Source organism: Oryzias melastigma, linkage group LG4 (genome assembly GCF_002922805.2).
Source record: "Oryzias melastigma strain HK-1 linkage group LG4, ASM292280v2, whole genome shotgun sequence".
Lineage (NCBI taxonomy): Eukaryota > Metazoa > Chordata > Actinopteri > Beloniformes > Adrianichthyidae > Oryzias > Oryzias melastigma.
In genome coordinates this window covers 23,870,073-23,894,022 of record NC_050515.1, presented here as the reverse complement: position 1 = coordinate 23,894,022, position 23,950 = coordinate 23,870,073, and the positions used below count along the sequence as shown (strand labels likewise).

Genomic DNA, 23,950 nt, shown 5'->3' with positions numbered 1-23,950 from the left:
GTATCTTGGAATCGGGATTCTTCTAATGGAGTTTTTCTTATTATTATTTTAGAATAATTGAACAATTTTGAGAAATTTAATAATTTATGACATGTTAATTTTCCCAAGAAATGTGATCTGAAGGCTGAACACCAGTCTTTTATTTTTAAGGGGTTTAAAAATGTATTATCAGATAGTTTGTAGACCATTGCTGGTTTTGTTCAGATCCCAGTATAAGGCTCCATCTTAACTGATTCTGATGTTTCACCTGAAAGCCTTTTTGAAATGTTCACCACACTTACAGATTTTATTTTTCTCAATAAAGACCCACTTAAAAGAAAATAGTGTTTTTGGAATTTTTAACATGTTATTGTATAGCATTTTTTCTGATGATGGAGGACATGTATAAAGAAAATTAAGCTTAAACTTGTGTTTCTGAGTATTTCTTTATTCAAATTGTTTTGAATTAGGAGCAAAAGAAAAAATGTCGTCAGTAAAAGCCTTTAGCTTCGACATTGGTGCTACAATCACAGGGTCACAAGTTCCCTGCTTCATTCCATTCCGATGCTATGACTTGTAGACAAATAGATCCGCTTATGTCTTTGTTTTCTTCGTCTGAGCTGATATCTGGATCAAAACTGTACAGTTGGATAGCTCCGATATTGCTCGCCATTTTTTACATCGGTAATGTTAGGTTGGTGTTGTGAGGGCTGTAAGATTCACAAGATTCGTCCTCGATCTGTCACCCTTATTTTTTTCTAGCTGTTGATTAGCTCAATCAGATGTCTCCATATTCTGACTGAATGAACACATCTGGTCCAGGTAATCTGCAGCAAGAAGTACAGGGAGAGATGGAGATCAGGCAGAGTGGTAGATCCTGAGGACCGGGAATATGCATCCTTGCCATAATCTATGAGATGCTTTGACCTTGTTCTGGATAGTACCACATGCAAACATCCATCTACTGTTGAGGTCAATGCATTGCTGGAGCCTATCCCAGCTACTTTTGGGGGAAGGTGGGGTACACCCTGGACTGGTCCACAGTCTGTAGGTTGGCCAAATGCTAACAGATTAAATGTTTTTTAACTTGAAACTGGTTTCTTCCCTTTTCTTTTCTTTTTTTTTACTTGTCCTGTCCAGCAGCTGAACAAACAGATGAGAGTTGAAGACCTCTAAAATAAACAAAAATGAAACTGGTTTCTTCGTGAAACAAACCGAACAAGAGTGTTACTGTGTGTAACTTTGTAGTCAAACATGCGTGATCTGCAAAATCTTAACATTGCAATGATAATGTGGAGAGCTAGTGAGATCACATCCCAAATTGTAAACCGCACTACAGAAACAGTGTTTTTCCACACTCTAACACTAACTGACACTTTTCCTTGATGGATCTTTCAACAAAAAACTGCTGTGTGATGCTTATGCAGCTACAAATGAACTCCATGTTGTGTAATAATTTTATGGTCTGATTACGTGGCGTGACCAAGTTTCAGTCGGTCGTTTTGGATCACTTTCTGTTCATAAAATGTCACACAAAAATACAATAAAGATCAGCAGATTGTTAATGTCTCCTCCTATCTGATTTTTGTACAAACCTTCAGACATCAACATGAGTCTGAATTTAGAGGAAGAAGAATAATCAGAACTAAAGTGTTAATTATTAATGAGACTGGATTGCAATCTATCACATCGAGAATCATTAAGCATTAGACTAACCTGTTGTTGTTGTGCTGTAGTTTGTCTTGTGTTGCTCTGAAGCTAAGCAGCAGCTTCACTTGAAGCAGGAACCATGGTGCTCAGGTGGATGATCCTGGTCTTTGGTCTGGGACTGGTGAGTATAACCATCTGCTGCAGCTACAGAACTTCTTCTCTTGGTTGATTTCTGATCCATGATGATCTACTCTTCAGACGGTGGCGAAGCTCACAGGTGACGCAGGTGGGTCAAAAATCTTCTTGCCATGAGTGGAATTGGTTATGAAGTTCATTGATGCCTCACATTTAAATTTTAAAGCAGAAGTGAATGAAAGTATCAAAGACTTTGCTTTGCTTTTATGTCGTATGTTCATGGTTTGAACTCAAATAGGTTTTATGAGTGGACATGGCAGTCAGTGAAGGTTAAATGTAAAAAAAAAAAATCACTAATGAAATAAAAATAAATGTTCTCTAAAATTTCAAACTTAAAATCTGTTTTACGCAACAACGTAAATTAAATCTTGTTGAAAGTTAAGGATTCTATGTCCTATGTGTAGATTCTAATTTTCATAGCCCAAAATCTTGGGAGTTGACATCAAATTGTTTAGTGAAACTCAACAAATTAAAAATGAGCTGGAATGTGAGTAAAGGAAACAGTAGGAAGACCTCCAAACCACGAGGGACAGAGAAGATGGATCAGAACCAGGAGGAAAACTGATTCATTGAGGCCATAGACTCCTCTTCAATGCTTTTACAAAGGTGCTAGATATAGACAAGAACTGGAACATTCTGTTGTATTTGTAGAGCATCCTAAAATCCTCAGTGGATGATGTGTCATATAACAATGCTTGCAACGCAAAGACTGGAATGTTTGATGCTTCCAGGAACTGGGCTTCCCTAAAACAGTTTCTGAGAGTTTTCACAGACATAATTTAATCATGAATACAGATTGCTGCATTTGTAGCTGGTCTTGAAGTCTTGGAGGCTGCTTGAGGTCCTAGGCTAGCGTAGTCACATGTGGCCTGTGGTTGTGAGTCCATATTCTATAAATTGATTTTAAACGCCTCAGCTTATCACAGTCAGCTTGGGAAAAGCAGAAAACCCGTGACATCTGTGGCATGTGAGGCCAAACTAAGGCACACCTGTGCAATGACCCTGGTGTCTAATATGTGTCTTGATTGATCATCTCCATGAAAGAAGGAGTATTCACCAACACTAATGTAGACAGATGAGTGGAAAAAAGCCTATAATGGACAGGGAAGAAGTTTAAAATACTGGTTTAGGTCATCAAAGTTAGAAGGAATAACTAAAAAAAATATATTTTTTCCAGTTTAATATGTCTTGAACGTTCCTAATTTCTGAAACTTCATTCCTGCAGAGATCGATGTAGATGAGGGGCATGACTGGGACATCTTTGACATCAATGAGGGTTGGTCAACAGTCCTTTAGCTTCATTCAGTGTTTGTGAGCGCCTTCATTTTAAACCTTTAGCACACTATTTTGCAGCTGCAGGGCTGGATCTGCTGGAAGGAGATATCCAACATCCCAAGGTGAGCTGATGTGACTAATGTAGATGATTTTTCTTCCTGATAATGATCATCATCTGGGAAAATCATTTGCATTGATTGGTGCCAGAGCTCTGGGGTATGCTCCGATCATCATTGTCCGGAGGATCTTCTGTATTGATCGGTGCCGGGGTCTGGAATATACTAAAATGATTATTAATCATCTGTTATGCTCTGGACTTCTGATGCTGGTCGGTGCATGGGATTTTTTCTGGTGATGATGGTCTGATTGTGCTTGGGTTTCTGGTATTGATTGATGTGGATGATGGTTTCCTGATGATAATCGGCCGAGTATATCTAGATTTTTGGTACTGATTATTAATATAAGCAACTTCTCTGTGGATGTTTACATTTTGATCACATCACTGATCCTAATGATATTATATAATATAAATATTTGATATTAAATCCTGAATCGGATGTTGATAATTCATGTAGAGTAAATGGTAAGGTCAAGCCGGGGTGGGATTATATGAGTTTGCTTCCCTTTCAAGCGATCAATTTGGGATTTATTATGTGATATGTTATTTCATGTATTATTACTCAATTGCTTGAAATAAACCATTTAATTCATTAATTCATTCATAGAGACTCACATATCGATAATTTAGGTTAAAACTAAAATAAAAAGTCCTACTAAACATTCTCTTTCATTAATCTTCAATATTAAGTTAATTTTGTACTTCCGTAACTTACTTCAAACTTTTAAGTCAAATCAGTTTATTTATAGCCTAAGCACTAGTTCACAACTCATGTTTTCTTGAGGCGACACACAAAGAATCTGCTGTAAATATAATACATTTTCCAATTTGAATTAGTCTTACAGAAAATAAGAGGTTTATTCCAGCATTGCTTGTCCGGAGGCACTTCTGAGGTTCCATTTGAACAAGCAAGGAGATTGAGAACCAAAATCCTTCTGTCAACAGTGGAGATGCACAGCATCTTTTTTTCTTAAACAAAACACATTAAATTATATCAGCTAACATGAAACATGGTTAACAGGCACAAATGTTAAATAAACCAGCTGTCATGTTTGTATTCTGAACATTCTTTGGCATGCAGATGATTACTTCTAAAGACAGTCTAGACAAGGGAAGGGAATTTCAATCCCAGTCCTTGAGGGATATTCTGATACATTTTCACATAATCCTCCAGAACATTCCACTGATTGCCTGAACTATGTGAGTCTACCATGAGAAAGGGTAAAAAGGACAATTAAAAGATAGAACACCAAGTCATGAAGAACTAGGATTGAAACTGCATACTGTATCCTGTATACTTAATACTTCCAGTAATCAGACGTCTAAAACTCTACAGGTGGTCTTTAACCAACAAAAACTCTATGAATATTATGGATACATAGGAGGAATAAATGTAGGAAAATAGAAGAGATTATTGACAGCAAGCTGCATCCTTGTTTCCCTTCAGACGATTGACAGAAACTCCATCATAGGGGATGAGTATCGCTGGCCAACAACTGTTCCATACTACCTGGAAGACAGTCTTGGTAAGAAAAGCTGAGGGAAAAAGATACTCCGGCCACCTACTTTCTCCTAAAACATCTTAACTTTCCAACATGCAGAAATGAATGCAAAGGGAGTGGTCCTGAAGGCGTTTGATCAGTACAGACTGAAGACTTGTATCGACTTCACTCCGTGGAAGGGAGAAGAGAACTACATATCTGTGTTCAAAGGCAGTGGGTGAGTGGACTCCACTGTCTGCTAGAAAGAACAGCCATGTGTTTGTGATGAATATGGAAGATAAAATGAATAAAAAGTAAACAGAAATGTAATTTTGAAACAAATAAGACATATTATTGTTCCATTGTAGCTTTAATATTAATCAGGGTGCAATAGGGTGTGAAGCTCAACTATTTTAGGAGTTCAGAATAGAGCCAGTACTTTTCCTCATCGATGGAGCAAGTTGAGGTGGACTGAACGTCCAACAGGAATATCACCAGAACGCCAAATGAGTGAGGGGTCATTTGTCCACAGAGAAGGGCCTGGGATAGACCAATGACATACTGGAGAAGTTACTGTATATTTCTTTACTGGACTGGTATTCTTCAAGAAGAAGTGGAAAGGTTGGGATGGCAAATTTCCCTGTGATGAATCTACAGTGAAAATGTTTAATTTGAGTTGATGAAAAACAGAGTAAAATACCCCCTGGAGTTGGCTGTCGCTGCTTTTAAAAACAATATGTTAATCTGAAGAGGAAAGAAAGTTTTTAATTTTTCTCCTATGGAACTAACTGCTACCAGTTCAAACTCTGTGCACCTTATGTTATTGTTTGTAGATGCTACTCCTCTGTAGGAAACAGGCATGTGGGAAAGCAAGAGCTGTCCATCGGCAGCAACTGCGACAGCCTGGGAACCGTTGAGCACGAGTTCCTCCATGCTCTCGGCTTTTGGCACGAGCAGTCCAGGGCTGATCGGGACGACTACGTCAACATCATGTGGGATCAAATTGAATCTGGTATCCTATGTATTAATTTTCTTTTCATATATCAGTGTATACACATTGGTGTTTAATCATGCTTCTCTTGAATGTGCTGTAAAATGAGATGATTGCATTGGCTCGTATTCTCTTTGTCTTAAAGGAAAAGAGCACAACTTCAACACGTACGACGACACAGTTTCCAGCTCCCTTGGGGTTCCTTATGACTATAGCTCTGTGATGCACTACAGTAAGACGTCCTTCAGCACAGGCTCTGAGCCCACCATCGTCACCAAGATTCCCTATTTTATGGATATAATTGGCCAGAGGATGGGCTTCAGTGAAAACGACCTGACCAAGCTCAACCGCCTCTACAACTGCAGTAAGCTACGGCGCGCTGACTGCAGACCTGCCCGAGACCTGGTCTGCTTCTACAAATGCTACCTTCACACCGGGCATTTGACTATGGTGTTGGCACTGAACTGTCGCTACCTGATACTAGCGCATGTCCACAAAACAAAACTTAAAGAGGCTTAGTGCAAAATATCAAAGCGGTGCAAATTTTCCAATGTTGCTATTTTTCTTTCACGGCTCTGTTCCAATATATGAAAGACTATGTGTCATATAATTTACATAGACTTTAATTGGAAGTGGCTGCTCAAACACGCGTTGGTAAGGCCCGAGTGAACGTAGCTTAGGGGTCTCGATTCCCCTTAAGTGAACTAGACTCAAGGTTGTTTAGTGATAAGTGATAATCAGAGGACTAGTCCAACAGCCCCGGTTTGTGCTTTTTTTTATTTTTTAAATGTCCTTGTCTGAGCACCTGTATGGACTGTGGGTTTATTTTAGGCAGCTTCATCCACTTGAATCTTGCCTTGTTTTGGAGAAACCCGCATAAGAAATACAGTAAGAGCAAGCACAAGAAATATGTTCTACATTTGTAACCGCGTACATAAATGAAGCCTCACGTGAAAGCAACCATAATGTAAGTCTGCAGAAATAAAAGCTAAAATTTCCCTCACTCAGGTGTACCAATGATCCCCTGCCCTTAGCAAAAACAATTCTTAAATGTTCTTTACTCATCTGACTGGTGGTGTCTGTTAGGGCTGCTGATCATTTGCCTTACCCATGCAAGCTACTGGCAGAAGAGGCTGGAAATCAATTCACCAATGCTTGTATTAGCAGATAGCCTTCCTGATGACCCATTTTCCAGTGCAATAGCAACAATAAACAACTTTACTGGAACAGATTAAAGCTTATTTGGAAGCTCCTGATGACAGTATATCTGGAGAACGATAGTTGAGCAGGAGAACCAATCCAGACTGAGTTCCAGAGTTCAGGTGCTGTGTCATGCTAATCTCTGGGTCACATGTTTAATCAAATTATATATAAGCAGTTAGATAATGCTGTTATCAACAGCCGAAATGATATAATAGCCGAACATTGTTGTAAGCAAGCATATGTTATCATAGGCTTGATCTTAGATCTGCTTATTACACCAGATACTGTAACATATAAGATAAGAGTCTGAAGTTTAACTGGACAATCAGAAACCAAACATTAGGATAACAGAAGATAAGTTTTCCTTTCATTTTATCGCTGACACACAAGTACTATCTTGTGTATTTAGCCGTCTGATCAACCACAAATGTTAAATGGAAAATAGTTTGTTCAACCCCAAAAACGTCAAAATCAACCGGTTTACCCAGAGTATTTATTTCCTCATTTGGTTTCAATCAATTAATTATTTGCTGTTGTGGTAATAGCAGAGTTCATGTTTCAGACAAATTATGCATTTTGTGGTACAAGCACCAAATTTGGCATAGATGTCCTCTTTTCTGAAAAGTATGTTAACCACAAGAAAAATTATAAAATGGCGGCCAATTGTAAAGATAGCGGCCTTAAACTCAATTATTACAAAAATATTCAATGTCTGTTTGTCCCAGTCTCACCAATATGAGATGCTCATGCACAACAATGCAGTATTTTAACTTGAGGTGGAACTGCAGAATGCTGATCTCTGCATGGGCACCTCAAATTGCATGCTTATTTTAATGACCGGCTCCACTATGAGCAAAGACGTGGGTAACAGCCCTGTATGGGAGGGATTTAATAATGATGAAGATCAGGAATGAGAACATATAAGCAACAATTGCTTTGTTCATCACAGATGTGCAGCTCCACATGTAGAAATGATCAAAATGGCCAAGAATACAATTCAGTAAAGAGTCAGAGCTTCACTGAAAAGCATAAATAATAACCTCTATTAGACTAAGAAACCAAAAAAGAAAAATTAAGGAATAGCCAAGAGGGGTCAAATTTCTACTCTTTGTTCTTTAAATGGCTAATGATGCCCCTGAAGCATTTATCCTTTAGTAGATCAATGTGTTGGCACCCTTCAGTGAACACACGTTCTGATTCTAATTGGTTTAACAGATGTCTACAATGAGCTACAGAGATGTGATCACAGTAGATGCAGAAAACCATCAGAGACAGAGGTCAAAGCATCAATACTTGTTTACATAGTTACAAAATTCAGATAAAACTGCATTTCTTTAATCTTACAAAATCTATTCTATAAAAAAGCAGAACTAAAGGAACATTATCTCTCACTAAAGGGATGACTTCAGAAGTCAGAAGAAAACAAAATGATTGGGAGTGAAGACGGGTTATCCTAATGATCTCAGACTTTTAATGTCACATTTCATTCTTTTAAAGTATATTTGACACAGGCTTTTTCTTCTCTCCAGCAACATCCTCCACATTTGTGGACAGCTGTAACTTTGAAGAGGAGAACATCTGTGGGATGATTCAGGGTTCCAATCAGTGGGAGTGGAAGCGGCACAGATCTGTTGATGGAGGACCTCAGACTGACTCCACCAACAGAGGCGAATGTGAAGGTGACCAATCACTGTAGATGTGTGTGAAAATGCTGAACCTTAGGGCTTCTTTAAGCTTTTGGTACATTCAGAGGGCAGGGGGTCTCACTGGGAGAGCATACGTTTGGAGGATGCATCGAGAATCAAAGGTTCAACTGATAGAGCCAGCGTAGGGTGAACCAAGGTGATTTACACCAGCAGGCTGTTCAAAGTACACAGTGGGTCCATTTTCCAGATAAAGTTTTTATGATGTGTGAGGTTGTTAAAGTCTATCAGTCATCCACAAGAAAACAACAACATCAAGTTATAATCTGGTAGATAAACAGAGAAAACATGCATATCCACAGCAGCATTCAGATATAGATTACTGCTCAGGAATTGGTGACATGCCAACAACACCATTAGAACAAAGTAGTATACAAATTGCTTGAATAAGTTTCTGTGGTTCGCTAAAATCAGAACAGCTTTGATATACTGTAGCTCAAAGTTAGAACCATCAATATGTTCAGGACTTCAAATTAAAGACACATTCTTGGACATTTTTGTTGCCCCTGATAAGGGATACAGCGGGTTAAGAAAATAGATGGATATTAATGTCATATCGTGAGCTACATTGTCTTTGAAATGGCTGAATGTTGCTTTTTGTTCAGGAAAAGGATTCTTCATGCATCTGAGCACAGGCTCTGCTCAGCCTGGAGAACGTGCTTCTCTGGAGAGTCGCTGGTTTTACCCCAAATCTGGACCCCAGTGTCTGCAGTTCTTCTTGCACAACAGTGCAGCACCTGATGATGTTCTTAACATTTGGGTGAACGAGTTTGGGGAGGAAATGAAGCTGTTCAAGAGCATTTCAGGTAAGGAACTTTTCTGAATAGTCAAGAATGTGAAGCCCACTTGTGCAGTATAGCTTAAAATATACATGTAATGTAAGAATTTTTTTTTTAAAAGATGACGTTCTTAGCACCCAATAAATAAACACAAGAATGTAAAAGGAAGATCTAAATAACAAAAAAATAAAAATACAAACTAGCAATAAAGACACAAAGTTTAGATTAATGTGAGCAAAATGTATAAAATATATGTACACAAATACCATAATAAATGGGTAAGAAAGCCTGAACAGGTGAATTTTTAAGAGTGGATTTAAAAATTGGAAGGGCATCTTCCTGTGACAGAAAAAAATAATAGTGAGGTGCAACACAGAAAAGGATCTGACAGTCCTTAAAGATTATCTATTTTTTGTTCTCCAGCACCATGATACAAAAGGAATCCAATACTTCTGGAAGGTGCCAGAAAACAAGCTATTAAAAAATAATAAACAGGGGCCCCAAACCAGAACCTAGGGGCACACCTGTGGTAACTGGGACTAAAGATTGAAAAGGGATATAGACATTTGCAACAATGTAGTGTAAATGTGCCTTGATGTGGTAGTGATATGAATATGTGAATACATGTTTTAAATGTAAATGAACGTGCATTCTGTTTTTTTTTTAAACAAAAGTTTGTTCAGTTGGATGAATGCATGTCGAAATGTGAATAGGTGTGTTTAAATGTGGACACATTTTGGCAAATGTATTTAAATGTTGAAAAATTAGTGTAAATTTATGAAAATGTGCATCAAGATTTTTTGGTGTAGAATGTTGTTATAGTGAGTCAATGTTAAAATAATTGCAACTTGAATGTCTTTGAACGTGTTAAGTGTGTTTGAGTCAATGTATGTAGTTGTTCGAAATAGTGTTTTTGAGTGTACTGTATGATAATTAATATATTTCATAAAATGTAATTTCTGTTTTTTTGAGATCCTAAGATAAAATCAGTTTGGAATGACATAAATGTATTTACTCATTATTGTTGACATTAAGAAACTTAAGATTACCTCACTACCATTTGTGTTCCACAGGGGGCGCCATGGGCTCCTGGGAGCTTCACAATATTGACTTGGAAGTGACCAAAAAGGCCCGAGTGGTGTTCGAGGGTGTGAGGGGGAACAGCCCATCGAGTGGTGGTTTCTCTGTGGATGACATTAACTTGTCCTCCGCAAAGTGTCCTCAGCACATCTGGCACGTCCACAACATCACAAGCCTGCTGGCCTCCACCCCCGCAGGGCAGAAGATCTACAGCCCTCGCTTTCTGTCTCCTTCTGGATACTCCTTTCAGGTGAGAGGTCTTCTCTAGTTCTTTATTCTAGCAGCCACATGCAGAGTAAAAAGAAAAAAAGAAACTCTTGATGAGAACAGAAAACATTAAGGGGAAATTTGTATATTTTGGATATATGGGTTTTGGATATGGGCTATAGATAAGGTAGATATCGTTGTAGATATAGGTTCCTACAACTACCAGTTCAATAAGTAACCGCTAAGTTTTGTCTCAGGGTAGATTTCTTACCCATGCAACTTAACGGTCCTTCTTGTCTTTGCTTATTGATGGTGATATGAGCCACCAAATGTTCCAAATTAGATAAGCTCCTACACTACGTAGACGCTTAAATGCTCGGCAGTTGACAAGCATTCAAGAATGCACTAAACGTGAGTTGTCCAATGATATACCTGTGGTATATTAATGTGTTATTTAAACTGGCCCGCCTCACAACCTGAACCTAAATAGGTAAAATCCTGATTTCACTTTCACTTCTTTGTATTTACTTTTAAGTTATTGTCACCCATCAGGTACATTCAGAAGTGAATTCACAATTAAATGCATCATCTTTATTTAAATACACCAAAAGACGTGACCTCCTCCACATCTGCCTTGTTTAGATAGGTGTGTACCTGAATGGAATAAGCACCCGCCCAGGGTACATGGCCATGTACTTCCACCTGACCTCAGGCCCCAATGACCCTAACCTGAAGTGGCCATGCCCGTGGCAGCAGGCCACTATGGTCCTGATGGACCAGCAGTCCGACATCAGGCAACAAATGAACATGCATCGCATGATCACTACTGACCCCAACAAGCTGTCCTCTGATGGTAAGAGATACAAGATGGTGGGGCACAATGTCACAGCTTTTCCCTTCAACGTGGTTTCATGTTTCTGGTGCCTTTTAGGAACAGAGTTTTTCTGGGACGATCCAACCAAAGTGGGATCAAAAGTAACTGCAGCTGATGGGAGCTTTTACTACCGGGGTCCAGGCTACGGAACAAGCACCTTCATTACTCACAGCAGACTGCAGAGCAGGAAGTTCATCAAAGGAGATGACGCCTTCTTCCTCGTCAGCCTGGATGGTCTGTCACATTTCTCTATTACTCTTAATATAATTTAAGGCCTAGTCTGAGTTTAACCCACCTGTAGCAAGGATAGGCTCCAGCAACCTCATAAGATGGATTAAAGACATGCATGGATTGAATTTAAATTTAATTATTACTTACCAAAGTAATACTTTAGTCTATTTTGGGTTGTTTTGATTGTAAATTTATAATCTCCCACAATTCTTAGCATCAATCAGAAATCACCAACATGTTTGTCAACCAATTGAAGATAGTCATTTGTTTGAGAACTTTTGCAGCTGGTTTAAGCACTAAATTCACTGTTTACCCCTAGATACCTCATGATGTATATATGCATCAAACCACTGCAGCTGCAAAATTACTTTACTTTTGCTTCTACTTAAAAGCAAATACATAAAAAAAAAATTTCCATAGCTGGAAATAAATTCAGGTGTCAAGTGGATCATAAATATCATATTTGCTGTTTTGTTTTCAAATTAATAATAAAAAAAATCTAAAACTAAATTATAGGAAATAAATAAGATATAAAACCAAAGCGCCTGTACCAACTTTGGACTTTTCAATGAATTGCAAAAATAGAATTACAAAAAATATTACAATTAAACCTTGAACAGATAAATGAATGCATTGGTTTTATTATTGCAACAAAAACAAGTACATATAGGGACAATGTTGGAAAAAAACATTTGGTCAAAGTAATTTTTTTTGTTGTTTTGAGAGACAAAAACCAGGAAGACATTATAAACCTAAAGTTGATCTTTTCTTATAACAAATGATCCACACAATCATTTTTTAAAAGCTTTAGAAAATTGTGTGAAGACAGACATTTTTGCAGCATCAGTTGACCTGCTCACACTTTTACTGTCCTTCAGATGGTCATTCTCGTCCCTGTGCTCTTCACCTGTCCACAGATATCTCACACCTGTTGGACAATCAGCCTCCAGCCCGGTTTGCAGCGCGGGCTGCTGGTCCTCTGCCGGCGGATGATGCCCAGTCTTACCCCCTCACTGCTGTCACGGCCGTGGCAGCCATTATGGCAGGAACCGTTCTGGTGGTTTCCTTGATTTTTGTAGGAAATGCCAGGAGGCTGAGGAGGGGGAGGAGTCAGGGAAGCATGGAGGGCGTGGTCATCCAGAACACTGATGGATTCACAGATGTAAGTGTGGCCTGAAGAGTTGACACAAAGCTGCGTTGAAGTCACAGAGTCAGATGTGTGTTCTTCACTGGCAGGAGAGAAGAAGCAGTGTTTTACCAGCTCCACTCTCTGCTCCATGATGGTGCTTCAATCGCTTCAGTGACGCACGCTCAGAAGGATTTGAATTATTTCAGGAAGAATCTAAATGTGACTGTTTTCATCAAGATTCTGAAAATAAAGACATTTGTTTTACCTTCATCAACTAAACTGTTTTCTATAGACAACAAAAATACAAAAATAAATGTTAAAATATATTAAAAGTTGATAAAGAAAAAGCTTTTCAAGAAATTTCTGATGCATTTTGTTCAATTGTGAATTTTAAGATGCAAGAATTAAAGGGGTTTAAACGTGCATGTTTTGTTCGTACTCTTTCAGAATGTCATCTCAGAACCTTCATGGTGGCTTCCTCAAGAGGAGGCAGTGAAAAATAGATTTAAACCAAATGTCCAAGATTACAAAAAGCAAAAAGAAAGTGTTTTTAATGAAATGCTTTGCTACACTCCTCCACATAACAGCTTATAGGGAGACCACATGGCATGAAAGGTCTTTAGCAACAGGTTAAAAAAAAATTCAGACACTTCAATGTTTCAGAGATTCAGAAACGAAAACAAAGTTCAGGCAGAGCATGGCTTTTATTTTGAAAGAGACAGCAGCAGCAGCAGCAGAATGGCTCAGGCCGTTTCACGCCTGCTGCACGCTCACAATCAGACACTTCAAGGAACAGGAAGATTTCTTTTTGGAGCAGATTTAAGGTGCAGCATTAATAAAACGATCATGCAACACAGCAAACAGTCCTTTCCAGGTATTCAAATACAAAAGTTTTAGTCTTTCCAGCATTGCTTAGAACAGTGGTAAAAACAGATGCAGCAACAACCACCAGAAGAGCCTTCATTGCATCTTTGTGTTCATAAGTTAATAACTTGATTCAACCGGCTATATATAAGTGACCAGAAATATTTGTAAATTCTTCTTCAAGCAGTGATGAGCAACTGTTCTGGTTCACTGCAGCAGAATAAGGAAACTCACTCACATGTTTGATGTGAAACGAGCTCCCTTTGACCTCCTGCTTCAGCTCAGACCAGTCTGTGAGGTTCTGCCGTCTCAGAGTTTGGAGCAGTTTCTCCATTTTATCTGCACAGTTGACGGCAGCAAACGTAACTAAAACTCATGAGAAAAGAAGTGAGGAAATGTTTAGAATATATGCCTTGTTTGCATGAACAGCTGTATTCTGATAGAAAGTAAAAGTGTTTTTTTTTTTGTAAATGAGGGATCATTATGATGACAGGGTTAGCTACAATGAGATCCTCCAGATCAGGAGTCTACAACCTGTGGCTCTTTGGCTTTAAAGAAAAATGCTTTGAATAACTAATTGGTTTGTTGTGTTGGTCATATTGCTTTAATTATTAAAATTTTGTCAATTATGTTTAGATTTCTGATATGTTGGATAACTGCAAAATGATGGTAAAAGGTTTGATCTTCTATCTGAGTGGTTTAATATCAGAACATGATAAAAGCACAAATTTTCATCACATAATCATATTTTTTTTGTACAGGAAGTATTGTATTTAGAAAAGAATTTGTATGGAAGTACTGCTGTCATAAGTACAACTGATATATAGTGTTCACCCGCATATTCGTGTTTCTTTATTCGTATTCGCGGATTTTTTTTCAGTCATGTGACTTCCGGTTCATCACATAGACTCCAGACACGTATGAAATATTTGCATCTGAAGAAGGTTATGCGCTGCTGAGGTGTATCTCTGCACAGCATGGTCAGAGGAGGGAGAGCGCCCGTCCGCGCTCCTTCTTCATGAAAGGACCGCCCCCTCCTCTGACCATGCCCCTGCTTGGAGAAATGGCATTAATTGACTCAGAAGTGCTCCATAAAATCCTGATATGTTAAAGAAGATAATTGCACTGGATAATTATCACCAACAGCAGGTGTTTATTATTTGATGGAGGAAGTGCGCGCCTGATTTAAGGCACAGAGAGACAGAGTGACACTTGTCATCTGCGTCATAAAGTATGCTGTCACTACGGCTGCAGTAGTCTTTTGTTCGGATTTTTTTTTTTCAAATCCTCTTCATCTTGACCAATACTAATTAGTAATATTTTTTTAAATGGTGATGTGGGACTTAGAAGCTCTCATTGGGTTAAATTTTAAAAGTTGCAGACTCCTGATCTAGATAGCAACAGTGCTGTTGTAATATAGTCATCGGATTTTATTCTTACTTGATTTTGTTTTGTTTAACATTTTAGAGTTATCTTGATATTTAACATTCTAAGCACTTTGGTTTCAGTCCAGCTATCATTCTGTAAAGTGCTCAAAATATTCCGACAGACAGACACAGTCTGGGGTTTCTTGGTCTCGCTCTGCAGATGCAGATTCTCTCATTCCGAGTTGAAAACAGCTCAGGACAGCAAGTGCACAAAAACTGAACACAGAGGAGAAAAACAGCTACAGAGACACACTGGAGGTCACAAGGACCCGACACGCCTGTCTGCACCTGAGCTTTTCTGCAGAAAACCTTTTTTTTTGCTGGGGGGAGTTTACATCCTCGTAAACTTTTTAGAAAAAGCATCCTCACAGTTCGATTAAACTATTCTTTTCTTCTCCTTTCAGGCACATTTGTACAAAAATATACTTACGGTAGTTTTATGAAACATCTCCGCTTTCCAAGTTTGTCACTTTTGCTGAATTGAAGTGTTTCCACAGAACAAAAAACAATAAATAATAACAAATATGTTTAAATAAAATACAATTTCACCCAACTACTAGAAAAGCCAGCATAGAATGAAATGTCAGAGAAACTGAACTCACTGTAAAAGGTTATGTTTATGAACAACCATAAAGATCAAGCAAAAACAAACTCTTTAAAGCTTCTCAGACTTGCTCAGTTAGTTAACAAGAAGGAAGAACATGTGCACGGCAGCATGTGCAAGTTTGACCAACAAACTCAAATTGAGGGCTCTGACCTCTCACTCATCACATCACAGATCGTACCCTTCTACGTTTGACCCCAAGGTCTGGTTTGTTCGGGGTCGGATTGCTTTACGCCAAGTTAGCTCACAGTCGTAAACCAGAGTGTAGTTCAGAGTAACACAACACTCTGTGTGTCGTGTTAAAAACACTCCGACACCAAACCACATCGTAAACTCCAAAAACATTGTGCTTTATAGTACATGATGGAAAATATAAAACACCATTTAAGAATACTTTTTTTGTTTTAATGTACACATGCTTTTTTTCTAGGGCTGCATGGTGGTATAGTGGTTAGCCCTCTCACTTCATGTCCTGGTTCAAACCCTGCTGGGTCCTTTCTGTGTGGAGTTTCTAAAAAACATGGTTCTTACTGGTGACCCTAAATTGTCTCTAGGTGTGAATGTATGTAGTGTGTGGCCCTGTGACAGACTGGTGATCTGTTCAGGGTGTAACCCGCTTTTGCCTAGTAGTAACAGGGATAGGCTCCAGCAACTTCATGATACGAGTTTCGAAAATGGATGTCTTGAAGTTGATATAGTGGCTCCCGCATAGATCGCCATGGATCGACTATTGTGAGTACCAGTAGATCTTTTGATGATCTGATTTCTTTAAAGCCAGTTTCTATGAGTGTTTTTGTTAAATTCATCACACAAATGTGAGCCACAAATCTAAACACAACAATGATATAGTCTCAAACCAACCACAGTGCTGCTGAGAGCTGGTCTATTCACCAACGTACTCATTCCAGAAGAACCAAAGCAAAACTCCTTTGTGCACACCTTCAGATGTCGACGTTTGTAGAAAGATTGTCAACTATAAGATAACAATGAAACATCAAAACTTAAACTCCAAAGCCTAACTAACAAATCAACCCTTTTCCCACAGAGGTGGTCCTAGCTGTTAAGCAGAACCAGAACTTTACCGGTTCTTCGGCTGTCCACCACCTGAACTCCATCTCCTAGCTCTCTAAACCGGTTCCTTACTTATGATAGTTTTGTCAACGGTTGAGGAAGGCATTACTTGGATAAATAAAGAATGTTTAAACAATATATCCAAATGAATACAATTGATTTTATAAGCAAACAACAAACCAGAACCAGGACATTTGTGGAGGGAAAGTGGGAAAAGGTTCGTCTTCAGTGTGGCTCGACTCTGCAGATCAGTCGGCTTGTAAATGCTGCATAAAAAGTGCTTCTTCGGAAAGGAGTGAAGGGCGTGAACTCGACTTAAATGCTGCCGAGTCTCACGGGTGGAAGCACGGCGTGAATAAAAACGAACAACCCAAAACACCATGGAAGAAAGCGGCTGCATGGCAGAACTGCTACAGGTCAAGCCGCTGAAGAGGAGTCTGAAAAGCAACTCCCTAAAGGAGGAGGCTACAGGAGGCAGCCGACATCATCAGCAGGTACCTCAAAATGCAGATCGTTTCTATGCGAACATGCCAGGAGCATCAAATGCTCATTTTCAGAACAATAATTAGAGGAAATGACACAATGTTGAATACAGGAAACAATCCGTTTACAACAGCGAGGCAAAGACAAAACCTCTGCTTACATCCAACACTGGATTCATAAATGGAGTTCCATGCATTCACCATAACACAATGGATGGATGTGCACTGATATGGAGACTGAAGACACACCCCCACAAACATGAGGGGGTGTGTCTCTGCTGTATAAAATTACCACAGTGTTTAAATGCAGGTGAGGCAGGCGATGAAGATGCGTCTCCCTCTGTGGGGCAGCGGCCGGGCTTCACTGCACCGTCTGGTAGAGGTAACCTCTTTTGTAGGCGCTCAGAGGGTAGAAGGTGGCCACCACAAACTTCCCGTCAAAGGTCCGGCCCGTCAGCAGGCGCTGAGCCTCTTTGGAGTCGCTGGAGTTGGCGTACTCCACAAACACCTGAAGGTCACGGAATCAGAGGGACAGGTGTTAATGGTGGGAATTAGCCATGTTTCCACTGAGCGGTGGGGCGGGCTTTAGTCACGAGTACCAAAAAACTCACTGGACTGGTCTAAGGCAGGATCAGTCAGTCTGTGGTTTGGTTACAGGCATGAAATCAGACATCATAGGAATGTTTTAACCTTTTAAAACTCATTTGAATTAAAGTTTGGTTTGAGGAGCTTCAGATAGGATTGTGGGTAGTGATGACCCTGTTAACTTTAAAGGGCCACTACTCAGTCTCATTAATGCTGCTCAGAGCTGCAGCCTTTATTGGTCTGAAGGAAAATTTGACTGCATTACAACCATCTCTGATGAATGTTTGAACATCTTTCTGTTCATTTTAATTGTATTTTATTTCTACTTTATGGTTGTAGCTGCATATTTGTTCATGTGATGATGCCTTTCTGCTCAGATCTCCTTTGAAAAAGAGATCTCATCTCTATGGGATTTCCTGGTAAAATAAAGGTTAAATAAAAATATATTTAAAAAAAACAGTGGGAATCCTCTATGACAGGGTTTGCCCGCTTGTTTGGTGGTTGTTGTTGTAGTGTTCGACTTTACTGTGGCAGCTGGGGGGCAGCATTGCACCCTCACGGCTGTGGAGCGGACGTGTTACTGTCTCAGTCTGGGTGGGCACTATGATAATGTTCCTGTGGCTGTGCTGGCTCCTAGTATGGATAGATTTCCAATATACAGTTTCCTCATTGCAGAGCCAAGCCTTATGTTTGGTAAATAAAAAACTAAAATGTGTGTGTAAATGTATGTTTTTTAAACTTAGTTTGTCTGCTTATTTTTTTACTGTAAGGTGCTTTAAGGTACGCGGCATGAGAGGTGCTTTTTTTTTAATTGATTTGCTTTGAACAGCAAGTAGAATACACGTATGAAATTTCCAAGCTTAAACTGATCAGAGCTCACCTGCCCTTTTCCTGGGTTCTCTTTGGGGATCAGAAGGGAAACCACTGAGCCGTACTTTTGACACTCCTCTTTCATGTCCTCCATGATGTCTTTGAACACAAGAGAAGAAGAAAAAGTTAAACTTTCAACACGAAGGATCCAGTCTAACAGGACCACATCACTTCCAGCTAAAGTCTGCGAGGGAAAACCGTCATGACGACACTGAGGCAAAGAACTGTGAAGCGAAATCTGAAGTGTCTTCAATCTAAAACATGAAGACAGCTGGAATGGATATTTGACAATAATGTAAAACTGCATATTCAGTCTCAGATTATTACAGATGAAAAACGGTTCTGCACCTTCATACTCTTCCTCGTTGTGCAGATGGCTGTCATCAATCAGGTTAAGCAGACGGAGAACTGGAGAAGGCAGCAGAACCAGGTCCTCAATGTGAGGCGCTAGAACAAAAACACACAAGTACATTAAGCACACTGTGATCTCTATTTCCTAGTCAGACTCAGGAAAAGTCAGAGCGAACTGAAGCTCCGTCCGATTGGAAACAAACCAAGACCACCTTGAAAGATGGGTCAGAGAGTGGTTCCTGGTCCCGGACCAGAGTCCACTTGGGTGCATTCAGACTGACAATTTGTTCCAGATTATCAGGGATACAAACCCTGGTTCACTTTAATCGAACCAAATGTGTCCAGTATATATATATACCCTTGGACAAACCTGGACATGTGCTGGTTTACACAGGGGACATATGAAGCTCTGCAGGATTTGTATTTTTTTTATTTTCTAATATTTGCTCCAACAACTGATTTTCTTCTCTCCGAACTGCTTTCTTATTGTAGATTGGTTCATCCCAGTCAACCCTTTGACAGCTCTTTGGTCTTGATCAAGATGGGGAGGTTGTCGTCTGACTAGGAAGAAAAACCTTTTCCATTCCCTTTCGAGCCATGTAAATCATACCTTTTGTTGATGCATATCTGTTGAATAATTGTACACAATCTTGAAATAAATCGAACAAATCAAAGTTGTTTGGGAGTGAAGGTAAAGGGTGATGCTCAGGGTGGAGATTTTAGCACCTACCAAAAGGAATACTGAAGAACGGGCTGAGCAGGGCGGAGTCAGCTGTGCCTCTCCGTTTGGGGTCGTGCAGCAGCATGCTGCAAACACAGAACATACAGTGAGTGGAGGCAGAGGCTGCTGCAGAGCAGGATGAACTGGACTCACCTCTTGATCAGGTCTCTAAGGTGGTACACTGGGATGGCAGGACAAAGTAGACTTTTGCTGGTAAAGATCTGATCGACGACCGCAGCGCTGCTGTCCTGCAAATGAGTTTTTGTCAGACCTCATGTCAAAGGAATGTTCTGGATTTCTTTCAGATGTTCTCTGAAACATCCAGCAGAGCTCCTTCAGCATTCCACTTAGGGCTGACACGATTAGTCGACTAAATGACAAATAATCGGCTGCATGCTAGCTATTTTAGCTAATTTAGGCTTTTTTATGCTATTTTGCCAGCAGTTTTGGCTAACTTAGGCTTTTGTGTTTTTTAGGCTATTTTGGAGTTTAGCTAATATTTCACCTACATGCTAGCTGTTTTGGCTAACTTAGGCTTTTTTGTTTTTTAGGCTATTTTAGAGTTTAACTAATATTTCAGCTAGATGCTAGCGGTTTTGGCTAACTTAGCCTTTTTTGTTTTGTAGGTAATTTTGGAGTCTAGCTAAAATTTCAGCTGCACGATAGCTATTTTGATTAATTTAGGATTTTTTTCAGTTTTTTTCAGCTAATTTGTAGTTTAGCTAATATTTTAGCTGTATCCCAGTGATTTTTGCTAATTCAGGCTTTTTTTGTTATTTAAGCTATTTTGGAGTTCAGCTAATATATCAGGTATATATTTTGGTTAACTTAATAGTCACTGATTAGTCGACTATTAAAATAATCGTTTGGGGCTGCACAATTCCACGGACACTTCCTACCTTCCACTCCTGCGAGCGGACTGTGTCTTTAAGCTTCTTCCCCGAGAACATCTCCAGCAGGATGACACCTAAACTCCACAGGTCCACTGCAGCCGTGCAGCCCGAGTCTGCCTCCACCCCTGCCTGGGCCAGGCTATTCTGCAGCTCGGCTTCTGGAGCGCGGTAGCCGTCTGTCTGGATGTATTTAACATCCTGAAAGAAAAACAAAAGAAAATGATGAGTGTCATAACAGTTAGAGTAACATTTAATCTGTGCAAACAGACCGACCTGGTTTCCCTGTTTGAAACTGAGGCCGAAGTCGATGAGCTTGAAGCACTCGTCGTCTGCGCTCCACAGGATGTTGCGAGGTTTGAGGTCAGCGTGGACGTAGCCCTCCCTGTGAAGGAAGGCCAGGGCCTCCAGGATGTCTCTGGCACAGTGCTGGATGAGCCACATGGAGTGTCCCTGCTGAGGCCTGTTCACAAACACAAAGTTTCATTTTCTAAAACGGAGAAAATAATCTGAAAATATCTAGATTCATCATATCTCTGCAGTTAGATGAGTGTCTGTATTTGTGTATTCTCCTCCTCATGATCCACAATTTCCAAAAGTGTAACTAAGAAATGAGTAAGTAAACATGTAAAGAAGGTTTGTTTGCCAAACCACTGTCACGGGAAAGGAGAAGTTCCTTACATGAGCATGAACTAAGATCTACCAAAGCCTAAGTGATTCATGTTCTTCTCCAGAGTTGGTTTGTTAAAGATTTCATTACAGATATAAAATCAATTTTATGTTTCGAGACCTAGAAACGAAATGGGGATAAAAAGATTATCCCTCCATCTGAAATAGATCGGTTTGAGAAAAAAACAAAAAAACAACCTAACTCTTGAGGGCATCCATCAACAGTTTGTGAGGCTCACCTCCCAGGCTGGGCGGCACTGCTGCGCTGCACCAGCAGCTCAGACACGCTGACGTCCAGCAGCTCCAGCAGAAGGCAGCGGGTGGAGACGCCCAGGCAGCTGTGGTTGGTGAACACGCCGTATAATGTCACTAAAAAAAAGAGGCAGAGGATTGTCACAGAGGCAAACGCATCAACACCTGACACAAATGGGTCACATTTGACCCATTTTGACATTTAAGAGCAGAACACCTGATACAAGAAGAAATATATGAGAAAAAAGAGCCAAAATACTTAAAAATCTTAGACCGCTTCAGGTTATATTTGACTCACATCTGTTTTGAGGGATTTTAAATCCATCCGCGTTGGTCAGATCAAGCGAAAAGAAAGCCAGTAAAACAGAAAAAGAAAAGGAAAAACTATTTGTTTCTACTGTTATGAGCAGAGGGCAGAGCTAGAACCTTTTATATGAGGGGCTGAAGGAGGGCAGAGAACTTTGGAAGGGTGGCAAATGAGAACAGCAGATTAGGCATCTATTTCAAATGAAAGAATTGAAAATAAGCATTTCAAATTATTTTCTTATTGTTTTTAATATTAAATGATTTAGGTTATATGCTAGTATTTATAAAAACCTCGAATTTATTTGTTTATTTTTTGTCAATAATGATACTGACACCTGGTTATGGGTCATTGGGGACTAAAAATTGGAAACATTGTGATCACAAACACCTGCACAGACGTAATAACAGATGATGTCATCTAACAGGAATCATCCAGGGGTCAGATCAGATGGAATATAAAGAGATATTTTCTTTTTACATCTGAATTACTTTTGCTTGGATAAGATGAGATTTCATATGTAAAAGCTCCTTGATTTGATTCTTAGATGATATGATTATAAAAGTATCTGTAGATGAGAAACTAGGGGGTGCATATTTTGACAAACTACATTAATTCATAGAGGCTTAGTGCAATGCTGCTTTTTAACTCTAATCTTAAAGGCTGTGCTGTCAGAGTCTCACTAGTCAACTGTCCAGCCCCCTCCCCTCTCACCGATGTTCTTGTGTCCCTGGATGTGCTCCAGCACCGACCTCTCCTTGTGGTATCCGTAGTCTCCAGCCTGAGTATCGGCTTGGAACTCCTTCACAGCGGCGGTGGCGGCTCTGCCAGAGTTGACCCGGTACACCGAGGCGGACACCCCCTGTCCGAGCCGCGACTGCACCGTCCACATCTCCCCGAAGATCTCGAACAGCACCGGCTTCGTGCCCTGTTCCACGCCGCCGTGGGGCGGCGGGATACGGTCCTCTGCGCAATGAGCCATGGGGGGAGCGGAGGGGAAGAGCCGGTGTTGGGCCAGAATTAGCGGCGAACACATAGCCCCTCGCCCCCCGCAACACCACTAGACCCGAGGTCAGAACCGAACCGAACCATATTTCAGCCTAGGGGAGACCTTAGTTAACTAACCGGGTTAACCGACCAACGCTGGCTCCTAGGATCGAGTTAAAACACAAACTTAAGCCGCAGTGCACGCTAAAACTCTCCCTACATAAATCTGAAAAGTCAAAGCCGAGAAAGTTCGAACAAAAATGAATACAGGCGCTGCGGGAAAAATGCAGACAAGTTTCAGAAAACAAAGTTTCTGTCAAGCTGTGAAGTCTATTTGAGACTGAGCTCACTTCCGCTTATCCTGTGACATTCATCCGGGACAGCGCTCCCAGCTGGCAAGGAGGGGAATCACCCCTGACATGGTAAGTGGACTGATCGTCGTTTCAGGATTTAATCTTTAACCTGCTCAGTTGTTCTCTTGGATTAGAACCCTCGACCTTTGTGTCTCATTCAACTTGAAAAGTTTTTTTTTTTTTAAATTATAATAATTATTTTTCTCTCTTTCAATGTTATACTAAATTCCCGCAGCAACCCTGTGTCATATGTTGTGCACACATACAGCACGAATGGGCCATTAATTTCCTATTTTTTCTCTGCAGAGCAATGAAACACATATGTTCTGTCTTTTCCAATAAGAATGTCAGACATCAAACTGGGTGCATATAGTCCTAGAAATTGTTTGGTTAAAGGGGCTTAATAAATTGAGTGAAAATCATTTAGAATGAAATGTTAAAAAAACATTTTAAGTATGATGTCTCACAAAAATATAATAAAAAACTCAAAATAAGATTTTTCACTAAAAGATAATTTTTGTGTGAGGAAAAAATAAATTCATTCTTTACAGGCACTTTAAAGAATGACTTAGAAGAAGTACTTTTTAAATCTTATAAGTATACAGTCATTTTGAAACTATCATTA

At 39.8% G+C, this 23,950-nt stretch overlaps 2 protein-coding genes across 2 annotated transcripts; one reads left to right on the top strand and one right to left on the bottom strand.

Moving 5' to 3' along the window:
- Window positions 1–1,658: 1,658 nt before the first annotated feature.
- LOC112150446 (meprin A subunit beta) lies at window positions 1,659–13,318 on the top strand. The gene is made up of 15 exons (XM_024278791.2): window positions 1,659–1,810; window positions 1,888–1,915; window positions 3,050–3,100; window positions 3,178–3,221; window positions 4,665–4,743; window positions 4,819–4,936; window positions 5,532–5,710; window positions 5,835–6,053; window positions 8,422–8,571; window positions 9,201–9,401; window positions 10,448–10,704; window positions 11,304–11,514; window positions 11,593–11,769; window positions 12,684–12,928; window positions 13,003–13,318. Exons 1-15 carry the CDS (start codon window positions 1,769–1,771, stop codon window positions 13,045–13,047), a joined length of 2,046 nt encoding a protein of 681 aa, XP_024134559.1. The 5' UTR covers window positions 1,659–1,768; the 3' UTR covers window positions 13,048–13,318.
- Window positions 13,319–13,580: 262 nt separating this feature from the next.
- Window positions 13,581–23,799, bottom strand: uhmk1 (U2AF homology motif (UHM) kinase 1). The gene is made up of 9 exons (XM_024278792.2): window positions 22,700–23,799; window positions 21,669–21,798; window positions 21,037–21,223; window positions 20,770–20,961; window positions 20,024–20,118; window positions 19,880–19,956; window positions 19,147–19,245; window positions 18,809–18,897; window positions 13,581–17,851 (listed from the first exon to the last, which is right to left on the bottom strand). Exons 1-9 carry the CDS (start codon window positions 23,019–23,021, stop codon window positions 17,705–17,707), a joined length of 1,338 nt encoding a protein of 445 aa, XP_024134560.1. The 5' UTR covers window positions 23,022–23,799; the 3' UTR covers window positions 13,581–17,704.
- Window positions 23,800–23,950: the final 151 nt, after the last annotated feature.

Bases quoted from the DNA above. Each gene is read 5' to 3' on its own strand.
- LOC112150446 (XM_024278791.2), top strand. From the start codon at position 1,769: ATGGTGCTCAGGTGGATGATCCTGGTCTTTGGTCTGGGACTG. The intron at 1,916-3,049 runs GTGGGTCAAAAA...TCATTCCTGCAG, and splicing joins GAAGCTCACAGGTGACGCAG to AGATCGATGTAGATGAGGGG. The intron at 10,705-11,303 runs GTGAGAGGTCTT...TGCCTTGTTTAG, and splicing joins CTTCTGGATACTCCTTTCAG to ATAGGTGTGTACCTGAATGG.
- uhmk1 (XM_024278792.2), bottom strand. From the start codon at position 23,021: ATGTGTTCGCCGCTAATTCTGGCCCAACACCGGCTCTTCCCCTCCGCT. The intron at 21,224-21,668 runs GTGAGCCTCACA...GTTTGTGAACAG, and splicing joins AGTGCCGCCCAGCCTGGGAG to GCCTCAGCAGGGACACTCCA. The intron at 18,898-19,146 runs GTGCAGAACCGT...TTGTGTTCAAAG, and splicing joins CAACGAGGAAGAGTATGAAG to ACATCATGGAGGACATGAAA.